General features: G+C 44.2%; 3 protein-coding genes across 6 annotated transcripts in view; all 3 read right to left on the reverse strand.

Moving 5' to 3' along the window:
* Positions 1–3,787: 3,787 nt before the first annotated feature.
* Positions 3,788–6,643, reverse strand: LOC147331600 (uncharacterized). The gene has a single exon (XM_086294122.1). The coding sequence runs from the start codon at positions 6,011–6,013 to the stop codon at positions 3,788–3,790; it is 2,226 nt and encodes a 741-aa protein (XP_086150248.1). The 5' UTR covers positions 6,014–6,643.
* Positions 6,644–9,558: 2,915 nt separating this feature from the next.
* Positions 9,559–11,304, reverse strand: LOC147331601 (odorant receptor 131-2-like). The gene is made up of 2 exons (XM_086294396.1): positions 10,859–11,304; positions 9,559–10,604 (listed from the first exon to the last, which is right to left on the reverse strand). Exons 1-2 carry the CDS (start codon positions 11,006–11,008, stop codon positions 9,840–9,842), a joined length of 915 nt encoding a protein of 304 aa, XP_086150522.1. The 5' UTR covers positions 11,009–11,304; the 3' UTR covers positions 9,559–9,839.
* Positions 11,305–23,189: 11,885 nt separating this feature from the next.
* LOC147331602 (matrilin-4-like) overlaps positions 23,190–26,545 on the reverse strand; it is a 30,368-nt gene continuing 27,012 nt past the window's right edge. For all 4 annotated transcript variants that reach the window (XM_086293997.1, XM_086293996.1, XM_086293994.1 and 1 more), the window contains 4 exons: positions 26,340–26,523; positions 26,089–26,241; positions 25,041–25,145; positions 23,190–24,732 (listed from right to left, as the gene is read on the reverse strand). In XM_086293997.1, coding sequence (XP_086150123.1) covers positions 24,674–24,732; positions 25,041–25,145; positions 26,089–26,241; positions 26,340–26,523 — 501 coding nt within the window. In that variant the 3' untranslated portion in view covers positions 23,190–24,673. The remainder of the gene's footprint in view (positions 24,733–25,040; positions 25,146–26,088; positions 26,242–26,339; positions 26,524–26,545) is intronic.

Raw genomic sequence — 26,545 nt, forward strand, 5'->3', positions numbered from 1 at the left:
GCACAGTTACAAGCTTTTAAAACATATTTGCACTGAAGTACTTCAGTAATTAATTTGTATACTAAAACATTCCAAGCCATGTTGTGCCTACCTGCATTTATGCATTTAGATCACTACAGCAGCATGACATCAGATTTTATATGAAGTTTGGTGTGAGGTCCTTCAAGGATTCAGAATTATTAGTTCAGATGCAGATGTAATGCAGGTGTGAGACTGTAAACTCATCAGGGCTACTAGGGTGATGAGTCGTGTGAGCAGTATGCTGATTTTTCCATAAACATCTTTACAAGCATCATCTTTTTCAATTCATTTCCATTCTCTTTCTACTATGAAAGAGGTTAAATGCAGAATGGTGTGTAAACACAGTAAGTGAAAAAAGCTGAGAGAAGAGGAAATGATCAGTGCATCACGGGAAGCCTCATAAAGAAGAGGGCCCTGAAAGCTGAAGACTGCCTCCCATTCTACTTTTAAATATCGTAGGAACCAGAAGTAAGCCTGCAGTCTGAGAGAGATGTGCTATATTGGGGTGATATGGTTGTATCAGGTCTTTAAGATAAGATTGGCCCTAGTTATTCAAGAAGGAAAATAATTTTAAATTCAATTCTGGATATAACAGGAAGTCAGTGAAGAGAAGCCAATATAGTGCCTGTCAGTTCTCTTGCATTTTAGATCAACTGAAGATTTCTTGAAGATAAGTATTAATGGAGGCCAAGGTAATGCCATCCGCAGTAGCTAGCTGGTAGCTGTTTCTAGGATTTTTAGGACAGAGTACAATAACTTTAGTTCTATCTGATGTTTTTAGGAAGGAAATTGGATAAAGCTCTGTATCATCCATAGTATAGTAATAAAAATGTCTGCTATTGTCACGGTTCTAGGTCAGTTTTGACCCAGTATTTTAAGTTCTCATGTTTTGGTGTGATTTTGCATTTTAGATTCTTTTCTTATTCTCGTGTGGTGCTTTTGTTGATTATTATTATTATTATTATTATTATTATTAATCTATGTTTCAGTTATTCTTGTTCAGGGATTAGTTCTTAGGTTTTGTGTTCTCATGTTTATTGCAGGTTTAGTTCAGTGTCTAGTCTGTCTCTCTCTGTCTAGTCCGTGTCTTTGTTTAGTGTGTCTTGTTTGCTGTTTTACTTTGAAGGTTCATGTTCATGTTCATGTTTGATGTCAGTGTTTCCAGCTTCGCTTCCCCTGTCGCGTATATATATATATATATATATATATATATATATATATATATATATATATATATACATATATATATATATATACATATATATATACATATATATACAGTGGGGCAAAAAAGTATTTAGTCAGCCACCGATTGTGCAAGTTCCCCCACTTAAAATGATGACAGAGGTCAGTAATTTGCACCAGAGGTACACTTCAACTGTGAGAGACAGAATGTGAAAAAAAAAATCCATGAATCCACATGGTAGGATTTGTAAAGAATTTATTCGTAAATCAGGGTGGAAAATAAGTATTTGGTCAATAACAAAAATACAACTCAATACTTTGTAACATAACCTTTGTTGGCAATAACAGAGGTCAAACGTTTACTATAGGTCTTTACCAGGTTTGCACACACAGTAGCTGGTATTTTGGCCCATTCCTCCATGCAGATCTTCTTGAGAGCAGTGATGCTTTGGGGCTGTCGCCGAGCAACACGGACTTTCAACTCCCGCCACAGATTTTCTATGGGGTTGAGGTCTGGAGACTGGCTAGGCCACTCCAGGACTTTCAAATGCTTCTTACGGAGCCACTCCTTTGTTGCCCGGGCGGTGTGTTTTGGATCATTGTCATGTTGGGAGACCCAGCCTCGTTTCATCTTCAAAGTTCTCACTGATGGAAGGAGGTTTTGGCTCAAAATCTCACGATACATGGCCCCATTCATTCTGTCCTTAACACGGATCAGTCGTCCTGTCCCCTTGGCAGAAAAACAGCCCCATAGCATGATGTTTCCACCCCCATGCTTCACACTAGGTATGGTGTTCTTGGGATGCAACTCAGTATTCTTCTTCCTCCAAACACGACGAGTTGAGTTTATACCAAAAAGTTCTGCTTTGGTTTCATCTGACCACATGGCATTCTCCCAATCCTCTGCTGTATCATCCATGTGCTCTCTGGCAAACTTCAGACGGGCCTGGACATGCACTGGCTTCAGCAGCGGAACACGTCTGGCACTGCGGGATTTGATTCCCTGCCGTTGTAGTGTGTTACTGATGGTGACCTTTGTTACTTTGGTCCCAGCTCTCTGCAGGTCATTCACCAGGTCCCCCCGTGTGGTTCTGGGATCTTTGCTCACCGTTCTCATGATCATTTTGACCCCATGGGATGAGATCTTGCGTGGAGCCCCAGATCGAGGGAGATTATCAGTGGTCTTGTATGTCTTCCATTTTCTGATGATTGCTCCCACAGTTGATTTTTTCACACCAAGCTGCTTGCCTATTGTAGATTCACTCTTCCCAGTCTGGTGCAGGTCTACAATACTTTTCCTGGTGTCCTTCGAAAGCTCTTTGGTCTTGGCCATGGCGGAGTTTGGGGTCTGACTGTTTGAGGCTGTGGACAGGTGTCTTTTATACAGATGATGAGTTCAAACAGGTGCCATTCATACAGGTAACGAGTGGGGACAGAAAAGCTTCTTACAGAAGACGTTACAGGTCTGTGAGAGCCAGAGATTTTCCTTGTTTGAGGTGACCAAATACTTATTTTCCACCCTAATTTACGAATAAATTCTTTACAAATCCTACCATGTGGATTCATGGATTTTTTTTTCACATTCTGTCTCTCACAGTTGAAGTGTACCTCTGGTGCAAATTACTGACCTCTGTCATCATTTTAAGTGGGGGAACTTGCACAATCGGTGGCTGACTAAATACTTTTTTGCCCCACTGTGTGTGTGTGTGTGTATATATATATATATATATATATATATATATATATATATATATATATATATATATATATATATATATATATATATATATATATGTCACGGTCTGGCTGGGGCAGACCGTATGTGTTGCAGAGGAGGACTCAAACGCAGACCAAAACGTAGTGTGGATAAACAAAACAAGCCGTTTATTGAGGCTAGCAATGAGGGTAAAAATAATCGGGCATCGGTGAAAACTAAACAATAACCTAAACTGGGTGAACTAATAACAAAACATGAAAAAGCTTAACCATAGTGAACTGACATGGGTACCTGGGGATGAGACATGGATGAGCAGACGACCTGACAAAGAATGGCTGAGAGCACACAGACTAAATGGACACAGGAGGATAATGAGGGAAGTGGCAACACATGGGGAACCAGCTGACACACATGAACATAACGACGTGACAATGGGAGAGTAAAACTGAACACGATGAACACAGACACACCAGACCTCTTCACAATAAGACAGGAAACAGTGAGATATAAACATGACAACCTGGACTGACAACATACGCCACAGACATAAAATACATGAAAGCAGGGGAGACTTAACATAGTGGAAACACGAGGGGAAAATAACTAGTAACACCTAGGCATGATAATGATAAACTTAGGAAACCTGAAGGCTACATAAACTAAACACAAAACGCTGGGTCAGCAGACCCAGGATCATGACAGAGCCCCCCCTTCAAGGGCGGATTCCAGACGCCCAAAACCCCGAAAAGACAAAACAAAAAGACAACCCACCAAGGGCGGGCGGCGGGGGCCCAGGACGGAGGGCCAGAAACAAGGCCACAAAACCAAAATGTCCACCAAAAGCAAAGGAGTGCAGGGAACAGTTCACGACTCCTCAGGGGGCCGACCCGGAGGGTGACGGTCCAGAAAGTCATAGTCCATGTGATCAGGGGGCCGGCCCGGGGGGTGACGGTCCAGAAAGCCATAGTCCATGTGATCAGGGGGCCGGCCCGGGGGCCGACGGCATAGCAGGTCATAGTTTGAAGGTTCAGGGGGCCGACCCCGATGGTAACGATGTCCAGCTAACGGCCCGGAAAGCGGCCGGCGATTCCAAGGGGCAAAACGCGGCTTGGGCGGCGGCAACACAGCCGCAGGACCAGGCGAGGCCGACACAGAAGCAGTGGCTGAAGCTTGACCAGGCGACGGCGAAGCAGGAGCTGAGGCCGAGGCTGGACCAGGCGAAGGCGAAGGCTCTGATGAAGCCGCACCAGGCGAAGGCTCTGATGAAGCCGCAGCAGGCGAAGACTCGGAGGCTGGAGCTGCAGCAGGCGAAGCACAGGCTGGAGCTGCAGCAGGCGAAGCACAGGCTGGAGCTGTAGCAGGCGAAGCACGGGCTGAAGCTGGACCAGGCGAAACAGAAGCAGAATCTGAAGGTGGCTGGACGGGCGACTCGGGCCCCCCAGCTGACGTGGCTTGAGGCTGAACGGGCTCCTCGGGCCCTCCAGCTGACGTGGCATGAGGCTGGTGCGGTTCTCCTGAACCCCCAGCTGACGTGGCATGAGGCTGGTGCGGTTCTCCTGAACCCCCAGCTGACGTGGCATGAGACTGGTGCGGTTCTCCTGAACCCCCAGCTGACGTGGCATGAGGCTGGACGGGCTCCTCGGGCCCTCCAGCAGACGAGGCATGAGGCTGGACGGGCTCCTCGGGCCCTCCAGCAGAAGCAGTGGCAGGACCAGTAGGTGCCGAGACTACTGGCTGAACAAAAGGCTGAGCAGGTGATTGAGCAAATAACTGAGCTGAACAATGGGGAGCTGGCTGAGCAGCACAGTGGGCTAAGGGCTGAGCTAACGGAAGCACAGGAAAGTGAACTGTGGACTGGGCTGCTAACAGAGCTAATGACTGAGCTATAGACTGAAAAGCATGCAGTAGTGATGGTGGTGATGGTTGTGGACTGAACTCTCCTGAGCCTTTAGCAGAAACAGGGACGGGTGCAGGCACATGCCGGACACTAGCCACTCCCACCCGAGGAGTAGGTACGGGTGCGGAGACGGGCTGTATCCTGGCTGACCTCACCCTGGGGACCGGAACAGGCACCGGCAATGGCTGGGCAACTGCCCTTCCCACCCGAGGAGCTGGTACGGGTGCAGAAAGGGACAGAGCCTCAGCCGGCCTGGAAACCAGAGCAGGGACCAACTGGGCCTCAGCCTCCCCCACCCGAGGAACTGGTACGGGTGCAGAGGTACGCTGGGCCCGAGCTGCCCCGGGAGGAGGAACACGAGCAGGAAAAGGAGCGGGCTCAGAAAAAACAGTCCGAGAAACAGCAGGCTCAGGGTCGACAAAAATAGATCTATCAAAAATGAACCCGCCGTCCACTTCATGTTTTGCAGTCTTAGTATTAGCAGTCCTTGTTTTAATAGTTTTCGAGATCCTTGGGTTAACAGTTGTAGAGTGAGCTGACTTGGGGATGACTGAACCAGACTTAACAAAACCTGAACTGACAGAACCTGAACAGACGGAAGTGGAACTGAGTGTGTTTGTCCTGGTAACGTAATTAACAGTCTGTCCTTTAACCCTATGTGCAGGCTTAGGCGAGCGGGAATTGCTTTTCATCCCTCCCTGTGTAGAGGGAGTAAAACAAAACGGATCCTCCCAGTCCACGTCGTCATCCATAAGGGAAATTCCCCATGGATCGGAAGTGAGCCGATTGTTTTTAATGTCAGACGGGACGTGAGAATAAAAGTCATTTTCACTCACCACCGTGAGCTCGGCATTGTCCAGTTTGTGGCGACGGGCGCGCCGCTTCCTTCGAGCGGAGGAAGCCGGCGGAGCGAGCGACTGAGCCCCTGGTGCACAGAACGGAGACACCGAGGCTGGAGCGTGAGCGCCTGAAGCCACACGGAGGACTCCCACTTGAAGCGAGCGAGGCTTAGATGCAGGCAGCGCAACAGGCGGGGACTTTCGGCAGCTCTTGGGACCTCCGAGAGCTAGCCGAGTCCCGTGGAAAATGCGCTCGTAGTCGGGGGTACGCCACGGCTTCCAGCGGAGCTCCTCCTCCAGCTGGGCGAAGGCTGCCTCCCGACGCTCGTAAAGCTCGCGGTCTGCTGAGTCCATAGTGGTCAGGTCGTACTGTCACGGTCTGGCTGGGGCAGACCGTATGTGTTGCAGAGGAGGACTCAAACGCAGACCAAAACGTAGTGTGGATAAACAAAACAAGCCGTTTATTGAGGCTAGCAATGAGGGTAAAAATAATCGGGCATCGGTGAAAACTAAACAATAACCTAAACTGGGTGAACTAATAACAAAACATGAAAAAGCTTAACCATAGTGAACTGACATGGGTACCTGGGGATGAGACATGGATGAGCAGACGACCTGACAAAGAATGGCTGAGAGCACACAGACTAAATGGACACAGGAGGATAATGAGGGAAGTGGCAACACATGGGGAACCAGCTGACACACATGAACATAACGACGTGACAATGGGAGAGTAAAACTGAACACGATGAACACAGACACACCAGACCTCTTCACAATAAGACAGGAAACAGTGAGATATAAACATGACAACCTGGACTGACAACATACGCCACAGACATAAAATACATGAAAGCAGGGGAGACTTAACATAGTGGAAACACGAGGGGAAAATAACTAGTAACACCTAGGCATGATAATGATAAACTTAGGAAACCTGAAGGCTACATAAACTAAACACAAAACGCTGGGTCAGCAGACCCAGGATCATGACAATATATATATATATATATATATATATATATATATATATATAGTATATAAACTGGGTGAATGTGCAGTAGTAGCAGCAAGCAGGTGAATTCTGTACATTAATATGAATAGACATCTGACTATTTTACAGGATAGACAATATAAACATATTTAAAATTAAAGGAATTGAAATGTACATTGTGCCTTGGTTTAGAGTGTCTGGAAGAGTCCTGTCTCAGTCAATTATAGATGACGTGAGAGGGCGGGTGTGTGTGTTTAGGGCCCGGATGGCTTGGGGATAGAAGCTCCTCTTGAGTCTCTCTGTCCTTGCCCGGAAGATGCGGAACCTTCTACCAGATTGCAGAAGTTGGAACAGTTTGTTGCCAGGATGGGACGGGTCCTTCAGTATCTGCGCTGCTCTAGTCCGGCATCTCCTGGTGTAGGTGTCCTGAAGCGGGGGGAGAGCAATCCTGCAGCAGCGCTCTGCTGTACGGATCACTCTCTGGAGAGCTTTTTGGTCCTTCACACAGCTGTTCCCGAACCACGATGTCATGTTCTGTGTGAGGATGCTCTCCACAGCGCCTGTATAGAAAATCCTGAGGATCTTTGGAGAGACCCTGAACTTCCTCAGTTGTCGTAGGTGATATAGGTGATATAGGCGCTGCCTAGCCTTTTTGGTCTGGACCTGAATGTGGGCAGCCCATGTCAGGTCTGAGGAGATGTGGACACCAAGATACTTGAAGGACTGCACCCTCTCCACTGGAGCTCCATTGATGATAATGGGCTTGTAGTCTCTGTGCTGACTCCTTCTGAAGTCCACCACCAGCTCCTTGGTCTTGCTGACGTTCAGCTGGAGGTGGTTGTCCTGGCACCACGATGCCAGATTCTTCACGTCATCCATGTAGGCCGCCTCATCGTTGTTGGAGATGGCACCCAACACCACTGTGTCGTCAGCAAACTTCACAATGGTGTTGGAGCCATGGGTGGCCACACAGTCTGAAGTGTAAGTGACTGTAACACCCAGCATGTTTACTTATTGAAGTATTGCATTTGCTTGAGTAAACTTTTTGTATGTTTGACTTGGTTTAACTTTGTACAGCAATGACTGTTGGGACATACTGACATTTTCAGCAGTCCTTGGTGCATTGATAGCAAGTCACACGATGAGAAACAATCTCATTGGCCTTCATTAGGCACTGATGGTAAAGGTCACACTGGGTTTAGTGTGTATGTGTGACCTTTACCATGACTCCAACAGTGAAAGAGCCTAATAGCTAGATCTTTGGTGCAACAACCTTTCTAGTTTACATTTAACTGCTCTATCCGGTCGTTAAGTGATGACATGACGAATCCTACTTCCGGGCCTAAAGTAGTCTGCGTTTAATATGGCTTTTGTGTTGTTAACATGTTTTGTATTTTCTTCTATTTAATCTCAAAAAGCTCCTAAAACAGTCAGTGATCCTTGTTGACCTCCCTCGGCTTTTATTACCGCTAATCATTTATTTAAGCTCAGTTTTTAAAACCTTAGGATGTAACTACAGCCCAGCCCATGCAGCAGTATATGAATGACTAACCTCGTATTGTGGAAGGATTATCTCAGTTGTTCTCCTGGCTGAAGTTTGGTCCTTTTACAGCATCCTGCCATGCGATTACATTTGTTTCTGACCACCGAGAACACTCACGTTAACTTTTATCGAGTGGAAAAAAAGTTAGCTTGTTTATATTATGCTAACATAGCTGTGTCGCTAGCGGTCACGTAGCACATCATTATATACCAGTTAGCCAAACTTCAGTAACCCTACAAATGTCACTGCTGTTTAGTTTTCTGTCTTCATTTATGTTGGAAGTGATAACAGAGCTGTACGTTTTAATTTGTTTCCAAAACCCTGCAGTCAGGACATGCTATTGTTATGGCCCTGTCCATAATCTGTTTTGGTGGCTGTTGTTGTCTGTGCCTTTAAGTCTTTGCAGGTCCCGGAGTGGACTAGCTGACGGCTGCTGATTGGTCCCCTGGCCATGTGATCTTTTTCAAATCCCTCACCAGCAGTTGTCCCGGGGCAGCCACTGACAGCAGCAGCAGACCTGACCCTGGCCTCCAAAACCTGAGACTTTTGTGCCTGTGATTTTTGCGGCCTTTCTGAGTTTTGTAGTGTGTATATTAGCTTTCATTGTAAATAGCACATTGTAAATAGCACTGCAACAGAAGGGGTGAGCTGCCGTATTGTTTTTTCTTGCACTGTTTTCTCCTGTTTATTTCAGTTAGGGAGTTAGGTGTAGCGCTTGTCTTTTGATTGATGTTTGATTTCACATAGGGTTTTAGATAGCACCTCCTCCTGACTTAGCTTGTTTTGTTTGTTATTTTGGCCTTTGTTCACCCTGGAGCTTCATTTTTGCAGTGTAGATAATAAAACACGATTCACTAAGGAATTGGTTTCCCTCTGTGTATGGTTTTGGGGACCAAGGCGGGGCAGTCTTTTCAAACTTATGTTGCGTTCCTGTACCCCTAGACTGCGGCGTAACACTATATTGTATTTAGATAGAAGCTAGCGAGCTAACTTCCTGCTAACTTCTAACTCTGTTGGATGCCTGGATGTTAAACTCAATTGTTACACCTGGTAGAGCAGAACGCTGATCATTCTATTAGAGATGAAAGACTTTATACAACTCTCAGTAATGCCATAGTGATCGTTTGATATATGGACCTGCAGCGGAGTTTAGGCCCAGACACGGCTAGTGACGTCAGACTTACCGACCGGATTGGACAACCATTTGTGTAGGATTTAGCTGCATGGAGATAAACAGGAATTAAAAATCAGTCTAAAACATCTGATATCAAGTGGTCTGATAGAACTTTGTTTTTTTTTTTAAATTTCATCTACATTTTTAAACAATAGCTTGTGGACGGAAATGTAAGTCCTTACCAAAAAAAGAAAATAGAAATACAAAATGCAAATTGCAAATGGTGGGCTTACTATGTAACACACAATATGTTGAAAAATCTAATAGGCTAATGCTGAGACTTCAAAATATGAACTTCAGATTACAGATCTAATAAGGATTAATGTATCATTATTAGATCTGTAATCTGAAGTTCCAAAATAGTATTGATCTTGATCTTCAACACTACATATCATTAGTGAAATAAACTGTGTGTAATAATTTTAAAGTAAAAAAAAAACCCAAATCTGCCTCCATCAGTCTGCATTTCCTAGGGGCCCATTTTACACAACAAATACCTTTTCAGATACTTCCTGTAAGTTTTGTCTCTTACTCCATAGACTATTGGACTAATTGCTCGTGGCAGGATCTGGAAGAGAATATAACAAGCAAAAAGGGAATCTGAATAATTTTGAGGAAACCACTGCTGCAGGACTTGCCTCAGCAAAGGTTCAGCATATATTGACATACACAACAACACCTGAAAACCATGGAGAATAATTGTATTTCTGGCCTTTGTAGCATCTTGACTTGCTGCTTTTGCAGTGAACAGGATTTTGAAGTAAGTAAAAAAGATAATAAACCAGACAATAACCAGATAGACTATATAGGTGATATCTCTTTTCTTGATGATGTGGGGATTTCGAAAGACTGTTTCTCTGAGGCAAAACACACGAGAATTATAGAAATCCAGTGGTTCTATGGCCAAGGTGATGAAGAGATCAGGAAGAACAGACAGCATGCTGGTCATCCAAATTAAACCAATCAACATTAACGTCCTTTTGACCGTGCAGATTTGGACGTGACGAAGAGGGATGCAGATGGCAATGTAGCACTCCACTGCCATGCAAGCCAGATTCAGAGGGGTGTTTTCAGTGGCAAAAAGAGCAAGCAGGATGAGCACACAACAGACAGAGACATTTATCTGGAAGAAGATGTAGCTGCTGATAAACAGTATGACGGTCAGTGTTACTTGGATCATATCGTTAAGTACCAGGTGGAAAAACAGGATGTAGCGTGGATTCATGTAAAAGATCTAAAGAATGGGAAGAAAATCACACAAAAGTAAAGAAAAGTAAAAGCAATTAGTACTTACATTAGAAAAATTAGTGAATAATGGAACTAAGACCTGCTGTATAATACATCAGCCATATTGTTTGGAATAACACTGATAAAAAAAATAGGTAAACAAACACACAAAACAATCCAACAACTTCCTCAAAAACAAAAAAAAATGTAATTGTTGCACACATTTTTTTTTTATTCCATGTGATTAAAGAAATGTCATACCTGTTGTTTGCAGAAAGTTTGAAGAAGTGCTACATTGATGTAGTTAATGGAGATGCAGAGAACCACAACAATCACATTCTTGACCATAGCTTTGGGGAAAGCATCTCGATAGTTTACAACCACAGTCTCATTGGTATACGAAGCGCTCATCTCTTAGAAGCTGAAAAACATGTTTTTAAATATATCATGTTAATGACCCAAAATAAATCCTTTACCTGAGATTTAATGAATCTTTTAAGATTGATTATTTTATCATTTTTAAATCAGTAATTGTTAGATCCTGTTAAAGCTTTGCACTTATTTGGTGTGGCAAAACAACCCAGCAGTGACAGAAACACTTTAGAAGCGATTGACAATTGTCTCTACTATTTATTTTATATAATTTTGTAATAAACTACAGGTCAAGATGTTTACTACTGTTACTGTTGGGATTAAAGGTATTTTAGTTTTCATTATTATTTTTTTACGGAAGATTATTTTTGTTTTGTCTTTCTATGTTGAAAAAAATTAAGGTGCAAAGTATCATTCAAGAGTTTAAGTTCAAATGATGTCTTGCTATGTTATATTTTGACTTTTTAAACTTAGCTTTAGTTACCTATAATAACCTTTGTTAGGAGAAGAAACTGTGAACTTTTTCCTTTTCAAAATGAAACAGAAAAAAGTACTCACCCAAGTTTGAGGATCGAATAGAAAGATAAAAATCAGTGCACAGCCATCTAGAATTAAAAACAAATACAACATAATCGCGCAGCTAACCTGCACGGCAAAAAGGATGATCCGTCTGTCTGTTAGAAAAAGCATGATTCATGAATAACATCGTGCAATATTAAACTTACCTTTGCAAAACTAAGACAATTAGATTTTCATACTTTTAAACTTTACATATGTTATTCAAATTATTTAAACAAAAAAGCTATTTGATTATTAACCATTTTTAATGAATGAATGGAACAAACTCAGACGCGTTTCCCTGGACTTGAATACGTGCATGTCCTGCAACAGAAAACAACAATCACATTAGACATTTATTTAGAAAATACCAACAATGAGAGTTTGGCAGCAGATCTCACATCTGTTACTATTTCACCCTAATATGTTTTTTTTGTATAATGTAAATATCAGCTATGTCTAAAACAGTCAAAGTCACAGTACAGCTAAAAGATTTTAAAGTATCTTGAATGCATTAAAGTATTTTAGTAATTCATTTATACATTAACAAATTGCAAGTGATGCAGTGCCTACCTGAGTTTATTATGCATTTAGATCCCTACTGTAACACGACATCAGACTTTATATATTGGTTGGTTGGAGGTCCTTTAAGGATTGAAGGTTGTGTGTACAGGTGCAATGTACTGCAGGTTCGCACATGCATGCATGCAGTGTTTTTTCTTTTTTCCTTTTTGTGACAGGCACAGTGTTGGGGAGTAACGGAATACATGTACCGCCGTTACGTATTTAAAATACAAAATATGAGTAACTGTATTCCGTTACAGTTACCGTTTAAAAGGGTGGTATTCAGAATACAGTTACTTTGTTGAAATAAATGGATACTTTCCTGTTTCATTTTGTCGCGGGTCAGGACTGTTTGGGTTTTGTTTGACAGCTACGTTCTGTTGTTTCCTCCGAAAACAATAAGTTCCGTTGGAGCAGCCTTTCAACGCCTCTCTCTGTCTCTCGCAAGAAAAGTTGACCCACACAACAAAGTAAAGCTATTTTTCGACTACGAGCCGACAGGGACCCCGCCGTATTAGTCAGAGGTCCCTTTACTACAGTTCGGAGTCGCGGACCTTCAGTAACAGTAATAAATCACACAGCAATAGTACATTCACGTTGTTGTAAAAAGCATGATAATATATTAAGTAATCCAAAGTATTCAGAATACGTTACTGTCATTGAGTAACGTAACGGAATACATTACAGAATACATTTTGGGGCATGTATTCTGTATTGGAATACATTTTAAACGTAACCTTCCCAACACTGGACAGGCATGCCTGGAGTAGCTTCGCATAGATGTCCAGTCTTTTACTATCTAACCAAAAGCCTATTTTGACAGCCAAAAATTCTTCTGCTCAGGAAAAAACAAAGTGGCTGTAAAAAATTGTTTATTATGTTCATTATAAGTAATAAATCCAGTGAGCAGTATGCTAATTGTTCTACAGAATTCTTTACAACAGAGGTTTCTCCACATGCGCCCTGCTAACTGTTAAAAGAGAAACCATAAGAACACACTGAGTTTAAACTCTATAAAATGCACTTTATTGTTACACCAATGAAATAATATTAGCCAGTAAATCTTATCTCACTGTTAATTAATCAGCGTAATTCTGTTTTTTATTCTAAGTACTTCATAAATGATTCAATCCAACACATACAGATAAGAAACAATTTCTTTTTACAACGACAAGCAATTTGAGACTTTCTTCCAGTTTCTAATATTAGAGAAAATATCTTAGCCAGCACCTCCTCACATTCTTATCAAACTAGCAAAAACTGAAACTGAGTTTCAGTCCTTTTTTAGTCTTTTCTGATTTCATTGCTGCTATTGATCTTGACATTTTCATCTAAAGGCTTCAAGCTTTAGTTGGTGTAACAGTTTAGTTTCTTTTTCTTGCCACCAACACCGAACAAAAACAAGCTCCAGCGAACCAAGTGAATTGTCCAAAACAAACACACATGCTGGAGTTCAAGAACAAAAACACAGTTCAGGAGGCCAGCCCGGAGGCTGACAACTAAGAAGTCCAGGACAATTCATCTTCTGAGAACGGCCACGTTGGCGACACAGATCCAAAAGCCGACCGCGCGGAAGGCAGCGGTGGCGAAGGGGAAACAGTTCAGGGGGCCGACCGTGCGGACAGCAGCGGCGGCGACGGGGAAACAGTTCAGGCGGCCGACCGTGCGGACAGCAACGGCGGTGGCGACACAAGTCCGGAGGCCGGCCGCGCGGAAGGTAGCGGCGGCGCTTGGGAGGTCATCCATATCGACGATGACGCACAACAAGCGGCCTGGCAGATGACCGCCGATGTCGAGGCGGCAGTTCGGGACCTGAAGGTGGCATGGCCTTCGCAGCACCAGACGAGACGGAAGCAGAGGCTGGACCAGGCGCGGCTGAAGCGGAGGCTGATGGTGATGGAACCGGGCCAGGCGAGGCTGAAGGTGATGGAGCCGGGCCAGGCGAAGATGTTGGAGCTGCAGCAGGCGGCTGGATGGGCTCCTCGGGCCCTCCAGCTGATGAGGCAGGAAGCTGGACGGGCTCCTCGGGCCCTCCAGCTGACGAGGCAGGAAGCTGGCTAGGTTCCCCTGAACCTCCAACTGACGAGGCAGGAAGCTGGACGGGCTCCTCGGGCCCTCCAGCTAACGAGGCAGGAAGCTGTCTAGGTTCCCCTGAACCTCCAGCTGACGAGTCTTGGGGCTGGACGGGCTCCTCGGGCCCTCCAGCTGACGAGGCAGGAAGCTGGCCAGGTTCCCCTGAACCTCCAGCTGACGAGTTTTGGGGCTGGACGGGCTCCTCGGGCCCTCCAGCTGACGAGGCAGGAGGCCTGACGGGCTCCTCGGGCCCTCCAGCGAAAACAGTCTCTGGACCAGTGGGCACCGGGGCCCCTGGAACACACAGGTCGGAACCAGCAGGCGCACAGGCCTCTGGCAGGAACAAAGCAGACTGCAGCTGCACAGAGCATTGACTCAGCTCAGGCAGCGACAGCCGGGTGCAGTCCTCAGCCGGCTTCTTAATCTCCAGGGGTCCAGAGTCGGCTGGGGGCTGAAACCCAGCCTCTGGGGAGGCCCTGGAGTGCGTCACAGTCTCTGAACTGGCCAGCTGTTGAGGACTGATTACAATATTGGGTGGTTTGTCTGAGCTATTGACTGGGCTATGGACTGTAACATGGTGTCTAATAAGTCTGGCTGTGACTGTAACTGGGCTATGGGTAGTGAGGCTGAATGAGATGGAGGTGACGGCTGGGCAGCTAACTGAGCTTCTGGCTGGGAAGCTAACTGAGGTAAAGACAGCTGAGCAGGAGAATGAACAGGCAACAAACAGGTCTCCTTGTCATCTGTTGCACAAAACAAGGCCCCTGAATAAACTGTCCCACAGTCCAAAACAGAAAAAGGGTCCTTCTCACTCACCAAAGCCGGCAGTTCTGAAGTCCTAATATCCGGCTGTGGGGTGACGCGCTGACGGCGCGATCGTCGCTTCCTCCCTGCCGACTGCTCCGGCGGGCCGGGCAAAACCTCCGGCGGGCCGGGCAAAACCTCCGGCGGGCCGGGCAAAACCTCCGGCGGGCCGGGCAAAACATTCACCGCCGGGCTGGGTTGGGAAGCAGTAGCGGCTGGAGGGTGGAGGTGAAGTTCGTTAAGAATGAAGTCTTGTGCGAGCGGGTGAAGAGAGTCTAGTAGCCAGGAGTGAGCAGAAATTAGCTGCTGTAGCCTGGCTTCTACAGCGCGGTGAAACTCCTCTCCCTCACGTTCGAGCCACAGGTTGACCAACCTTGAAATGGAGTCGATTACTTCCTCCCGAAACTCCTGGGAAGGTGCGGATGCTGCTGGGTCCATGTTTGGTCGGCTCGTACTGTCACGGCTGGCGGGTTGAGCCGTGTGGTGTGGAGGAAAAGGAGGACCCAAAATGCAGACAGCCGACTGATGATATGAGTGAGAGTTTATTTACAGGTGACAGTGGCAGGAACAGACAACGAATCATGAGACATACTAACGGAAACCTAAACTGGGAAAACTAAAGAACAACTAGAAATCCTCAGGACACGGGGTGAAAGCCAGAGAGACGCAGACTGACGGAGGATACCAAAAACGCAGAGATACACGGATGAACGCAGACAAGCCGACAACGAACACAGACCGACACCCACTATATATACACACACACGCACACAGGGTAATCGGGTAATCGCACACAGGAGGGAAGAACAGCTGATCTGAATACACATGATGACTGGAGGACACAAGCTGAACACAATGACAACAGACACAGACCGTCAGAATAGAACAGGAAATCCAGAACACGAGCCTTCAAAGTAAAGCAGGAAACACACAGACTGATTTACAACACAACACGGGGACATGACCAGAGCACCAAGGACAGACACCGGTAGGGCTGAATATACACCAAACTTCAGGTTCAACCCTAAACTAGTACAAAATCAGAATAAACACAAGGCACAAAAATGAACTTCAAGGAAACACAAAACGCTGGGTCAAAATGACCCAGGACCATGACATTTACCTCATAATAAATGAAATACGTTGAGGCAACTCTTTCTGTTATTCAGCTGTAATTTGACACTTAAAAAAACATCAAAAGTTAGAAAGTTCTTATCTCAAGACGACTCTAACATCGCGTTGTTACAGTTACCAATTACCACATCCAGAAGTTGTAGTACCAGCATACGTTCAGCATCAGCAGGGAGAGATAACGTATTTTAAGCCAAGAAGATGCTAGTGAACAAGGAAGGTTCCATCTATCTGGACCATGTGCAAACTGATAATATTCTTTTTTAGGGCTGTCAAAATTGAGAACAATCAAAACAACTGCTGTATAATGCCCTGCGCTATTTTTGGTTAATTGGTCACATGACTCCATCACATGACTTAAATGCGTCATTGTTTTAGAAAGTCTGTGTTCTCGAGTGTCCACGCTGCGCCGCTGCTCAGTTTTGAAATGTATGCGTTTTCGAGAGCGTTTTCAAAACGCTGCGTTTTTCCTTGAGGAAAAAGGTCTGGACGGGAGAAAACGCATTAGTGTGGTTGTAGCCTAAGGCAAACAGGTCCACCAAGGATGCAATTTCCCCTGCCCATCTCTCTGTTCTGCATCACCTGGAGAATCTTGGGAATTCAGTAAGGATGTTCTTCACTGATTTCAGATTGGCTTTTAATACCATTATTCCAGAAATCCTTAAATATCAAATCAAATGAAAATGTATTTCTATAGCACATTATAATACAACAAAGTTGACCAAAGTGCTTCACAGTCGGTCAGAGCAATAGCATAAGACAACAATATGGGTAAACGGCATAACTAGCCACGAAATAACCAACTAGTTTGAATCCTAAGCTCAGAAGAAGGTCAATAAAAACTCTTAAGTGTGCTGTCTTAGTGCTATGGCGAGGTCTAAATTTAGACTGAAATTTTTCATTGATACCATTAGTGTCAGGAAAGGTCTGAAGTTGTTTTATTGACGCTTTTTCCAGAATTTTGGATATAGGAGGGAGTTTGGAGATCAGTCTGTAATTAGTTAGAGAACTAGGGTCAAGATTGTTTTTCTTTATAATGGGGTGAAAGACAGAATGCTTAAATACTGACGGTACACAACCTAATGACAGTGATAGTTTCAATAAAAGTTGGATACAGGGACCAATAGTGGTCAAAGCTTCCATAAGAAAATGAGAGGGAAGGATATCATGGGAGAGATTTTGAGATGATCAGTTATAGCTATTAAATCAGAATCAGACAGTGGCTCAAACTGTTGAAAGCCAGTCAAGCATTCAGGGACTGGGTCAGAAACTAACAATGACTGAGATGAGAGAGATGCTCTCAGAACTGAAATTTTGTCATTTAAAAAGCTTGAAAAATGTTCAAAAAGTACAGGGGACTATCTCAGTGAGATAGCTTATATAATCCAGTGGGACAGCCTCTGTTTAGACAGCTCTACTTCTAGTTGGATAAGCAAAGCAGACAAACAGCTGGTCGCATAAACATACATTCTGAGTGCGCTCAATGTAGGTGCGTAGCACAAGCACTGGACAAAGAATGCATCCTTCTTTACTCCTCAGATGTAAAAGGAGGGGAGCAAAAGCTCAGCATCTCAAACTCCATTGAGCTATAAGATGCAGGCATGATCTTGGGAAAATAGGCAGCATTTGGACGCAATACGACCTTCTGGCCATCAGGAGAGAACTGTGTGCAGGAGGGATGCACAGACAGCACATGAAGGTCACCCACTCACTTTGCTGAAGCCAAAGCGAGAAGTAATGCAGTAATATGAGAGAAATTTCATATCCACAAACTCAATGGGTTCAAATGGGGTCTAGAAAGGGCCTCCAGCACCAAAGACAAGTCCAGTGCTTGGGACACTGGACTTAAGCGCGGGTCTAGTAGATGCGGGCCCAGCACTATGAATTGTCGCTATCACACTAGGTGGCAGACCCTTAGCAGTCACCTGTTGAGATTAAATAATTTGCAGCGCCTCAATAATGCTATGCTTTTTATTAATGATAAGTGTTATAAAGTTATATAATGTAGTAAGCGGAACCTCTTTGGAGGCAACAGAGGGGTAAAAGCAGCATCTCCTTGCCGTTGGACCCTTCTCCACTTGGAACCAGCTAGGAGGGCTGAGGCTTCTTCCTCGTGGGCGTCGGGTCCCGCCAGAGGCCCGATGGTGGGCCTTTGCTCCAGGCCAACTGACGTGGAGCTCGGACCGAAGGTTGTGCTTGCGCTGGCGGCACACCCACTGCAGCAGTGGGCGCCGGTCTCTTGCCAGTCGACAGAGGAGTGGCAGGCCTGTGAGAGCTAGCTGCAGGCTTGGTCTTCGTCTGATGTCTGGGGATGAAATCGCGCAGAGCTTCTGTCTGCTTCTTCCTCAGATGAAATCTAGTCTGAATGGCTTCAAGTGAATGTCGGAATAACCCAGCCGCAGACACTGGTTTGTCCAGATTTACAGTCATGTCCCTATCTGGGACGTCAGAGAGGGTCAGCCGCAGGTGCCTCTGGACGACAACTGTTGAAGCCAGGGTGTTTGCAGGGGAATGCATCACCTGCCTGACCCAGCTCATTCTGCCTGAGCATTTGTGACGCACAGAGGATGTAATTCATGGCGACTCTGACCTCGTTAAGAAGAGGTGCCAGCGGACTGTCAACACGAACCAGAGATCCAAGCTCCACCAGGCACATTGGCTGGTACATCTGGAGTGTGGTGACGGAGGTCATGGCAGAGCTGTGCTGGCCTGAGCCCGACAAATCTTCTCCAGGTGCGAAGCAGAGAATCTGCAGTGATTGGACGGCAGAGTTGCACGGCCGCAGACACCATGGTCATGGGACGGGGCCAGATAAGCAGCCAGAGACGGCTCCATAGGGGGTTGGTTAGCTAAGCTAGCCTTGTCTGCGCCGTCCAAATCCATGTGCTGTACATAGCTGGGCACAGTGACGGGGGTTGACAGAGGTTTGTCCCATGATGCTGTTAGCTCGCACACAAAGTCTGGAAACATGTGAAGGTGGTTTTTGGCTGTTGCGGGCTCCTGTGGGAAGAAAAAAAACAGCTTCTGAGCTGGTGGAGAAGAGGGCCAGTCCACCTGCAGTTTTTAAGCAGCATGGCGAAACAAAAAAGGGGAAAAAGAGAGGGTGTCAGTGTGGCAGACCGGCGCAGCATTGGCGACCCATTGGGTCGACAATGAGCTCTCCTGCTCATGGAGCAACCATGGATGTCCAGGCCGATGTCCAGCATGTCGGGCTTCAACCCAGCCTGAACTCCGCCAGCGCTCCTGCATGGTTCCAGCCGGTCATTGGCTAACCCATCAACATATTCCATGTGGTCAGCCCAGCTAATTGCGGGGACAGTGACAGGATAATCCTCGGTCCTGGAAAGGAGAGGGTCATGCCGTGTGACAGCCGAGCGTCCCAGCACTTTTTCCACCCGTCTTTTCAGGGCCTGCTGGCAACAAAACGCACAGGCTTCAGGCTCCGTCAACGCTCACCTAGCGTGGACAATAACCAGGCAGACAAGGCAGGCATCGGGCTGGTCACTGTCGTGCAAAGAGAGACCGCATCCCTGAGGACAGGGGCGAACAGAAGATTTCTGCTTTGCTCGCTTTGGTTTGGAGTCCATTCCAAAACGCAAAGCAAAAAGCTGCACAGGAAAACTCGAAATTTGCGCTCCGCGGGCAACCTACACACCAACTGCGTGGTGGAGGCTAACACCAACAGGGGCAGTTAAGCTAAATTCAAGTCGGCAGACCCCGGAGCTAACTAGCAGCAGACGGCTAGCCCAACACAGCAGAGGTGTTCTCAGCAAGGTGAAGAGCGTAAGAACTGAGCGATGACTGCGATGACAGCGGTTATATGTGCAGACGGAGCCGTGTGTCATCTGTCTTAAAGCCGTGAATAAAGATTTCTTCAGCCAGGACATGCAAGGGTGTGATATCCCATACCACTGAGTTATACCGAGTGAATCAACTGAAAGGGAACTTTCTTGCACCTTTGTGCTGTGAAGGCAACTGTACAATGACAATAAATAAATTTCTAAGTTCTCAAAGGTCTGTTACAAAAAACAACAAAAACAGTAAGCTACGTTCAAGCCACCATCTTCTACTTTTTGCATTTCCAGTTTATCTGTCAAATCAATTCTTACAAAATATTCATTTTCGCGAATTTTTGACTTTAATCTTCAAAATTCTGCGTTTTCTTGTTTGTCTTCAGGCTCCGGCGGCATTTCTTTAACCTTGAATGGCACATTTCATTCAGAGACATCTTTTCTTTTTCCTCAGTTTTCCAGTTCAGAAACAGCCATTCTGACTTCTCTGAAACACCCAACCCTACTTCTTACAATATTGCTTGAGTAAACTTCCTGTAAGTATGACTTTGTTCTGTGCTCCACAGCGATGACTTTTGGGACATCTTGACATTTTCAGTGATCCTCTGTGTATTCAGGAAGCAAGTCACACTGCAAGCTCCAGAATGAGCAACAGTCTCATCAGCCCTCATTAGGCCGTGACGTTAAAGGTCACACACACACTGGGAAAGCTTGTTATGCGGCACCCAGCATGCAGTTCACATACACAGCATCAAAGGGATTTATTAGGTATGTCTTATGAGGGAGTTTTTCATCATTGCCATTAAACAACTCTGCAATTACTTTGGAACTAGAGTACGCTGTACCATTGTGATATTTGAGACAATGATATGATTTACTTTAAATGGCTGTCCTGGTTAATTATAAACAAGTAGAGCATACCCAATGGAAAACATGAGATTGTTTGAAAGCAAAAAGATAAATAAATAAATCTCTGCAGACGGGCTCTGTGGACAACTCACAACCCACTGAGGGAAAAGCTTCATTGCTCATATGTTTAATGAGCTTTTATTGTGAAATCAGCTGCTACAAAGTTTAGAGGACTTTGAAACTTTTTTTTAACTTCAGGCATCATCATCATCATCATCATTATCATCACATTCAAGGACAAATGTCTAACCCTAACATTAAGAGCATTTTCATTTCTCTGCTTTCCTCCAAAAAATCCACATTTCCATATTCTGTAACTCAGCTGAACAAATTAGAAACGATCACTGATACTTATTAATAGAATTATTGTTAGAAACACTTTATATATCTCCAGGTTTTAGACTAGTGTCCAAATAAAAGAAAAAGAAGAAGTTGCAGCAGTAACTGTTACTGTTATTTTCCAAGTTTTATCATTTCACAACTTTACTTGTTGATAGTTGGGACAGATTTTGTTTAAAACAAACATGTTTTTCATGCCAGTCTATAGAGATAATGTGCTGAAGGTCACTGTCAATAATGATGCTCTGTGACTGAAAGCAATTACTGATCCCTGTGGAGCTGCTCTTTAAACAGCTGATGGACGCCCATGAGGACTTGGCTTTGTTCCTCTGTGTCTCACTCCCTTTGTGCAACTTAAAAAAAAAAACAAAAACAACTTTTGCCAGAGTTTCCATGAGGCTACCACAAACATGAAAACTTTATTCTTGGAGACAGGAGGGCATAAGGATGACATTTTCACTCTCAGAAAGTATCAAATTTTCTGTATATGATTTGCTTTTCAAGAAAAGCCCAGTTATCCTAACAGCTCCTTAACCCTCCGGTTGTGTTCACCCCCCGCCCCCCTTACTTTAGTGTTCCCGGTCAGTTTTAACAACTCTTAAATTAACATAAGAAACAATTTTTCATCACCAAATTCAGTTTCCCATTCCCATTCATTTTCTATGGTGGTCACTTTCGACCAGCACAGATGTAACAAAGTTTATTAAAACACTCAAAATTCAACGAAGGAGGTGCTCATCACTTTCATATGTTCAAGTGCACAGTGTGGAGGATGACCTCAGGCCTCGAGGCAGTCAGATGTAAAACACAATATTTATGACTTTTTTAATTTTGACCCAAACACGACAGGAAGGTTAATGGAAGTTACTGGGTAGATGATTGCTGAGCTTGCTGGAGGTGCAGGTGACCGGGACCTGCGGTGGAAGTGCCTGATGATGGAGGTTGAGCAGGTCTTCTGACTGTTTCTTCAGTAGGGTCAGGGTCAGTGCTGATGGCATGAGGCGATGCCTGGACCCCGCAGAGGTTGCTTAGTTAGTCCACCTCCTTCAGGATGACACATCAGTGTACCATCACCAGAGGTTTGTGTGCTTCTCATTCAGTGCATGCTCTGGTCTACAAACACGTGGGGCTCCGTACAAACTACTGAGTCCCATTTTAACTTGTTGCAATGAAATTTAGGTAAACTTGATTAGTCCATATCAGTGTGGATATCCAGTATGATCGTTTTTCCCACCTGATGTGTTTTCAAAGGCTTCCTGTAACTCTTTTGAACAGTGTATTAAAGGCTTAGGCCTAAAGATCCGTCAATGTTGTTTCCAGTTTGCTGCTTCAGTGTACACAAGCTTTATTATTTGTCACATACAACATCATACAATACAGTACAATGTGTAGTGAAATGATCCGTGTCTGTGCTGAGGACAGGCTGCAGACAAAGCCACGCCATTCCAGGGCTTTTTGGTTAGCATGAGGGGTCTAGCCAGGACCCCTACTGGATACTGGGTGGGAATCAAACTTGCAACTCCGGCTCCAAAGCCGTGCAGTCTCACCACTACCCTATCCAGCTGCAAGGGGTAAAAGATAGATGCCTGGGCCATCCCAATCTGTATCATCCCAGATTTGCTTTGCTCACTGCACATGCCTGGGGCATTTATCTTTTACTCACTTACATAAACCTTAGAGAGGAACAAGTGGTGGGAAATTTAACAAAATAAAAACCATCTGTGGGGATGACTGCAATCCAAATGAACAGCTGCTCCTCACATATTTAGACGTCTTTTCAGTCACTTAAACTGCAGCACAGATTTCTTCCCTTCTTGTTTTCTGGTAAAGAACCAACAACACAGTAAAGCATACTATTTGTCTGATAACTGCCTCGGAAATGCTCCAGTAAGCACCAACACCTCAAACACACTTTAGAGGTGTAGTTTAATTGCAGTGGTTAGATCCACCAGCTGGGCTTTGCAACATGAGAGTATCTAGAGAGCACAGATGTACATAAGAAATGAGAGCATAAAAACTTTTGCAGGAGTTCACTGACACCATCAAATAAATGAAAGTTCACTCCTTTATTGTCGTCTGTGCTGTAATACAGAGACTCCTTAGAAAAATACAAAAAATGTAAACCTGTTATAAAATATACAAAAAATACAGGGATTCAAATACAAAGGGGTATAAATTTGTGGCAGTCGTTTATATATTATAAGACACAGACATTCAACACAATCTTCAGGTGGTTCATTTACAGAGTGACTTTATGACTGTAATTCAGTTTTTTTAATATTCCTTTAGGGTGACCTTTCTTCATTCATAGTACATTTCTGTGCACTGATTCCTGCACTGCGCTCACATTTACTTTACTCGACCACAGCCTCGGTGAATAGTGATATTTAAACATCTAAAATTCCCTTTTTTAAAAACTACACCTCAGTTTTCTCTTCACCACTTTTAACCATTTAGGCCTAAGATAAAAATCTACCGTCTACATGCAAGCACGTAATGACTTTACTGAAAATGACCCAAAGGACTTTAATATTCAGAGTGGTAATAGCACTTCATTACTTTTTGTCATTCTGCTGCTGATTAAAATAAAACAAACTGTAATAAACACGTCATATTTAACAAACCATACAAAAGAGATCAAATTATAAATAAAGAACAGGCGAATGATGGGTGGCGACGAATGAACACTGTGTGTGAGAAAATTCAGATTTTTACTGAATCATGTTCGTGCTGATATTTACTACATACAGTAAACTCGTTTTTTTGACCATGAACTCATCATGTGAGGGTTAACTGAGGTCATAGATCAAGTGAGGCGTAGATTTAAGGCAATTCTCTATTAGCTTCACTTTTCAGATGTTCATTTTTTATGCAAACTGTGTTAAACACAAATATCCCCAAAAAGAAAATGGCAGAGGTAACAGATGTCATGGGGAACCTGAAATATCAAATCCATGTGTTTTATGACCGTTTGTTGTATAAGAGCACCTTTACTTGGAAAAATGTCGTAGAGTGGAGACACTTTCTTCCGTTGAGGCTGATTTGGAGGATTTGGTTTGTCGGAATGTGCCGAACTCTTCTCAAAGCTTGATTTATCGTCCTGTGTTCAATCTCCCCAGAGATCTTTCGTTGGTCTTGAAGCTAATAAATGTTGAACAACAGCTCTTTCCACAGAAACGCAGGACGGGAGATTTCAGAACTGATTAGAGTCTGAACCTGAATTTGTCACAGCAAATCTAAAAACCAGCGTGCTTACTTTGGCTGAATATAGCTACTGCATTTTAAGCAAGTTCAATATTATTACAACCTATTCAATTTAGTTCCAGGGATACTTTATTCTTCTGAATCAAAATACTGCCATTACACAGCAGTTTACTACCAAGCAGACCAAACACGTTAGCCTGTTCTCAGGCTTTGTGCTAGGACGCGAGGCTACGCTGTAGCTATGGGGTAAATTTACCGCAGTGCTATAAATCAAGCTTTAGTTTGTTCTTCTTCCTCTTCGTCCCATTGTGCTCGCTCAGAAGTCAACAGATCACTTCCTGGAGAAAAGCTGGTTCTCCAGCTGTTCCAGGCGCGCGGTCATCCCAGCCAGTGGACACGTCATTAAGGAATCATAAGTACTTAACATGCACACATACACACTCACTGTATTCTGTATGTAGCAGAAGAAGAAAAATCTGGTACAGAGAGCGCAGAGGGGGGTGGGGTCACCTGCATGCTGAGCACCCCAAAAACTTTCAGCTTCTAAGCCGAAGTCACAGGGAAACAAACAACAGATATCATGTTAATAAAAAAAACACCCAGAGCAATAACAAGAGATTTAATATGCAAAGACACTGGAGTCTTTACCTGAAGGTACAGAATTACCTGATATTATGTGTTTTTGTTTTAAAGGATATGTTTCTGTGTGACCTGCTCCAGGCTGTTCATAGTGGCCTGCTGGAACTCCACCAGACTTTCACATGCACAGGGGTCCTTCACCTCAATCTCGCCCTGACTCTCCTCTGCAGAAGGAAAAATATATGAATATATATAATATTCTTTATCTGTATATACATTGTGTTAATTTCAGTTATCTTGAAGGTGCAGACATTGCTCATAAGATGCGATGAAGTGCTGTAGTTTAATTTTTTACCTGTTTAGCTTTAATGTCTACTTAGAGCTCCAAACAGGCTAAACCAATAAAGTACTATTATTAATTTTTTAACCTGAGGATTTATTGTTCGGTACAGTATTATTACACTCAGGAAAAATGTTTTGTAACTGCTTTGTTTTTAGTGCTCTTTTTCTGCAATTGTCATGTTGTAATTCTGTCAGTAGAGGGCGACAAAGAAAAGACATTGTTACAATGAATTACCAGTAAAAACCACACAAACCATCACATGAAAGTTCTGCTGAAGCTTTGACCAAAATCTTTTGTTATTAAAATGATGAATGTTATCAATTTCAGCTGTTTATGGTACAAAACTCTTCTCTAAGTGTATAAAAGGTTGTAATGTGCTTTATTTGTGCAATCAACCAATGACCTTCACCATTATATAAGCTGCATGAACCGAAGGATTCAGTAGAGAAGATTTTTAAACCATAGTAGTAAAAAAATAGAGCACCGATTTTTATATAATTATCCTCTTGGGGAGGATCCTCTCTTACTTTCAGGATGTTTTTCCTGTTTAAAACCAATTTAAGTATTAAAAAAATATTAAAAACTTAAAGAGGATTAAAAACACAGCACCCAAGGCCAGGATTTAATGCATTGTTTGCACATTCTTCATCTCTTTAATAAGTCTCATGAGGTTCACATTGGTAGTTTTTTAGGTGATAGAGCTTTTTCACTTCCTGCGGCAGAAAGCAAGCCTCAGAATATGAACCAATAATATGCTGTCAGATTAACTTGTCTGTTTACTTGCTGTTTTACACGCTGCGGTCAGGTCTAGCAGAGCATGTTACCTGGGCAGACATTGAGTTTGAGGTTTTCAGCAATGGTGCTGATGGCGGTGAAGTCAGTGGTGTAATAGAAATGCTTCTCCACAGGCTCAGACGCGATCTCACGGAGCTCATCTTCCACCGCTTTTCCAACACCCACCGCGTACATGGTGATGCCTGCGTACATGCACAGGTGTAGGGTCACATGATAACTGCTGCACTGCTTGATTCAGACACTGAGCTACAGATGCTGTTATTATCATCCTGGGTCTTACCGGCTTCTTTGGCCTTCTTGGCGTACTCGGTGATGTCATCCTGGGAGCGTCCGTCTGTGAAAACCAGCCCGATTCGTGGAATGCTGCGGCTCAGAGGACGAGCGCCTTCTGCCTCAGAGAAGCTGTTTTCCAGCATGTGCTTCAGGGCCAGGCCGGTCATCGTACCTTTCTCCATGTATTCAACCTGAACATGGACAGTAACAACA

The sequence above is a fragment of the Aulonocara sp. 'chitande type north' Nkhata Bay genome, linkage group LG5 (assembly GCF_057382095.1).
Source record: "Aulonocara sp. 'chitande type north' Nkhata Bay isolate Kocher_YH1m ecotype deep benthic linkage group LG5, A_spYH_male_GT1.1, whole genome shotgun sequence".
Lineage (NCBI taxonomy): Eukaryota > Metazoa > Chordata > Actinopteri > Cichliformes > Cichlidae > Aulonocara > Aulonocara sp. 'chitande type north' Nkhata Bay.

Excerpts from the sequence above, each read along its gene's own strand:
- LOC147331601 (XM_086294396.1), bottom strand. The coding sequence starts at position 11,008 with ATGAGCGCTTCGTATACCAATGAGACTGTGGTTGTAAACTATCGAGAT. Across the intron at positions 10,605-10,858 it reads AAACTTTCTGCAAACAACAG|ATCTTTTACATGAATCCACG; the intron begins GTATGACATTTC and ends CCCATTCTTTAG.
- LOC147331600 (XM_086294122.1), bottom strand. The coding sequence starts at position 6,013 with ATGGACTCAGCAGACCGCGAGCTTTACGAGCGTCGGGAGGCAGCCTTC.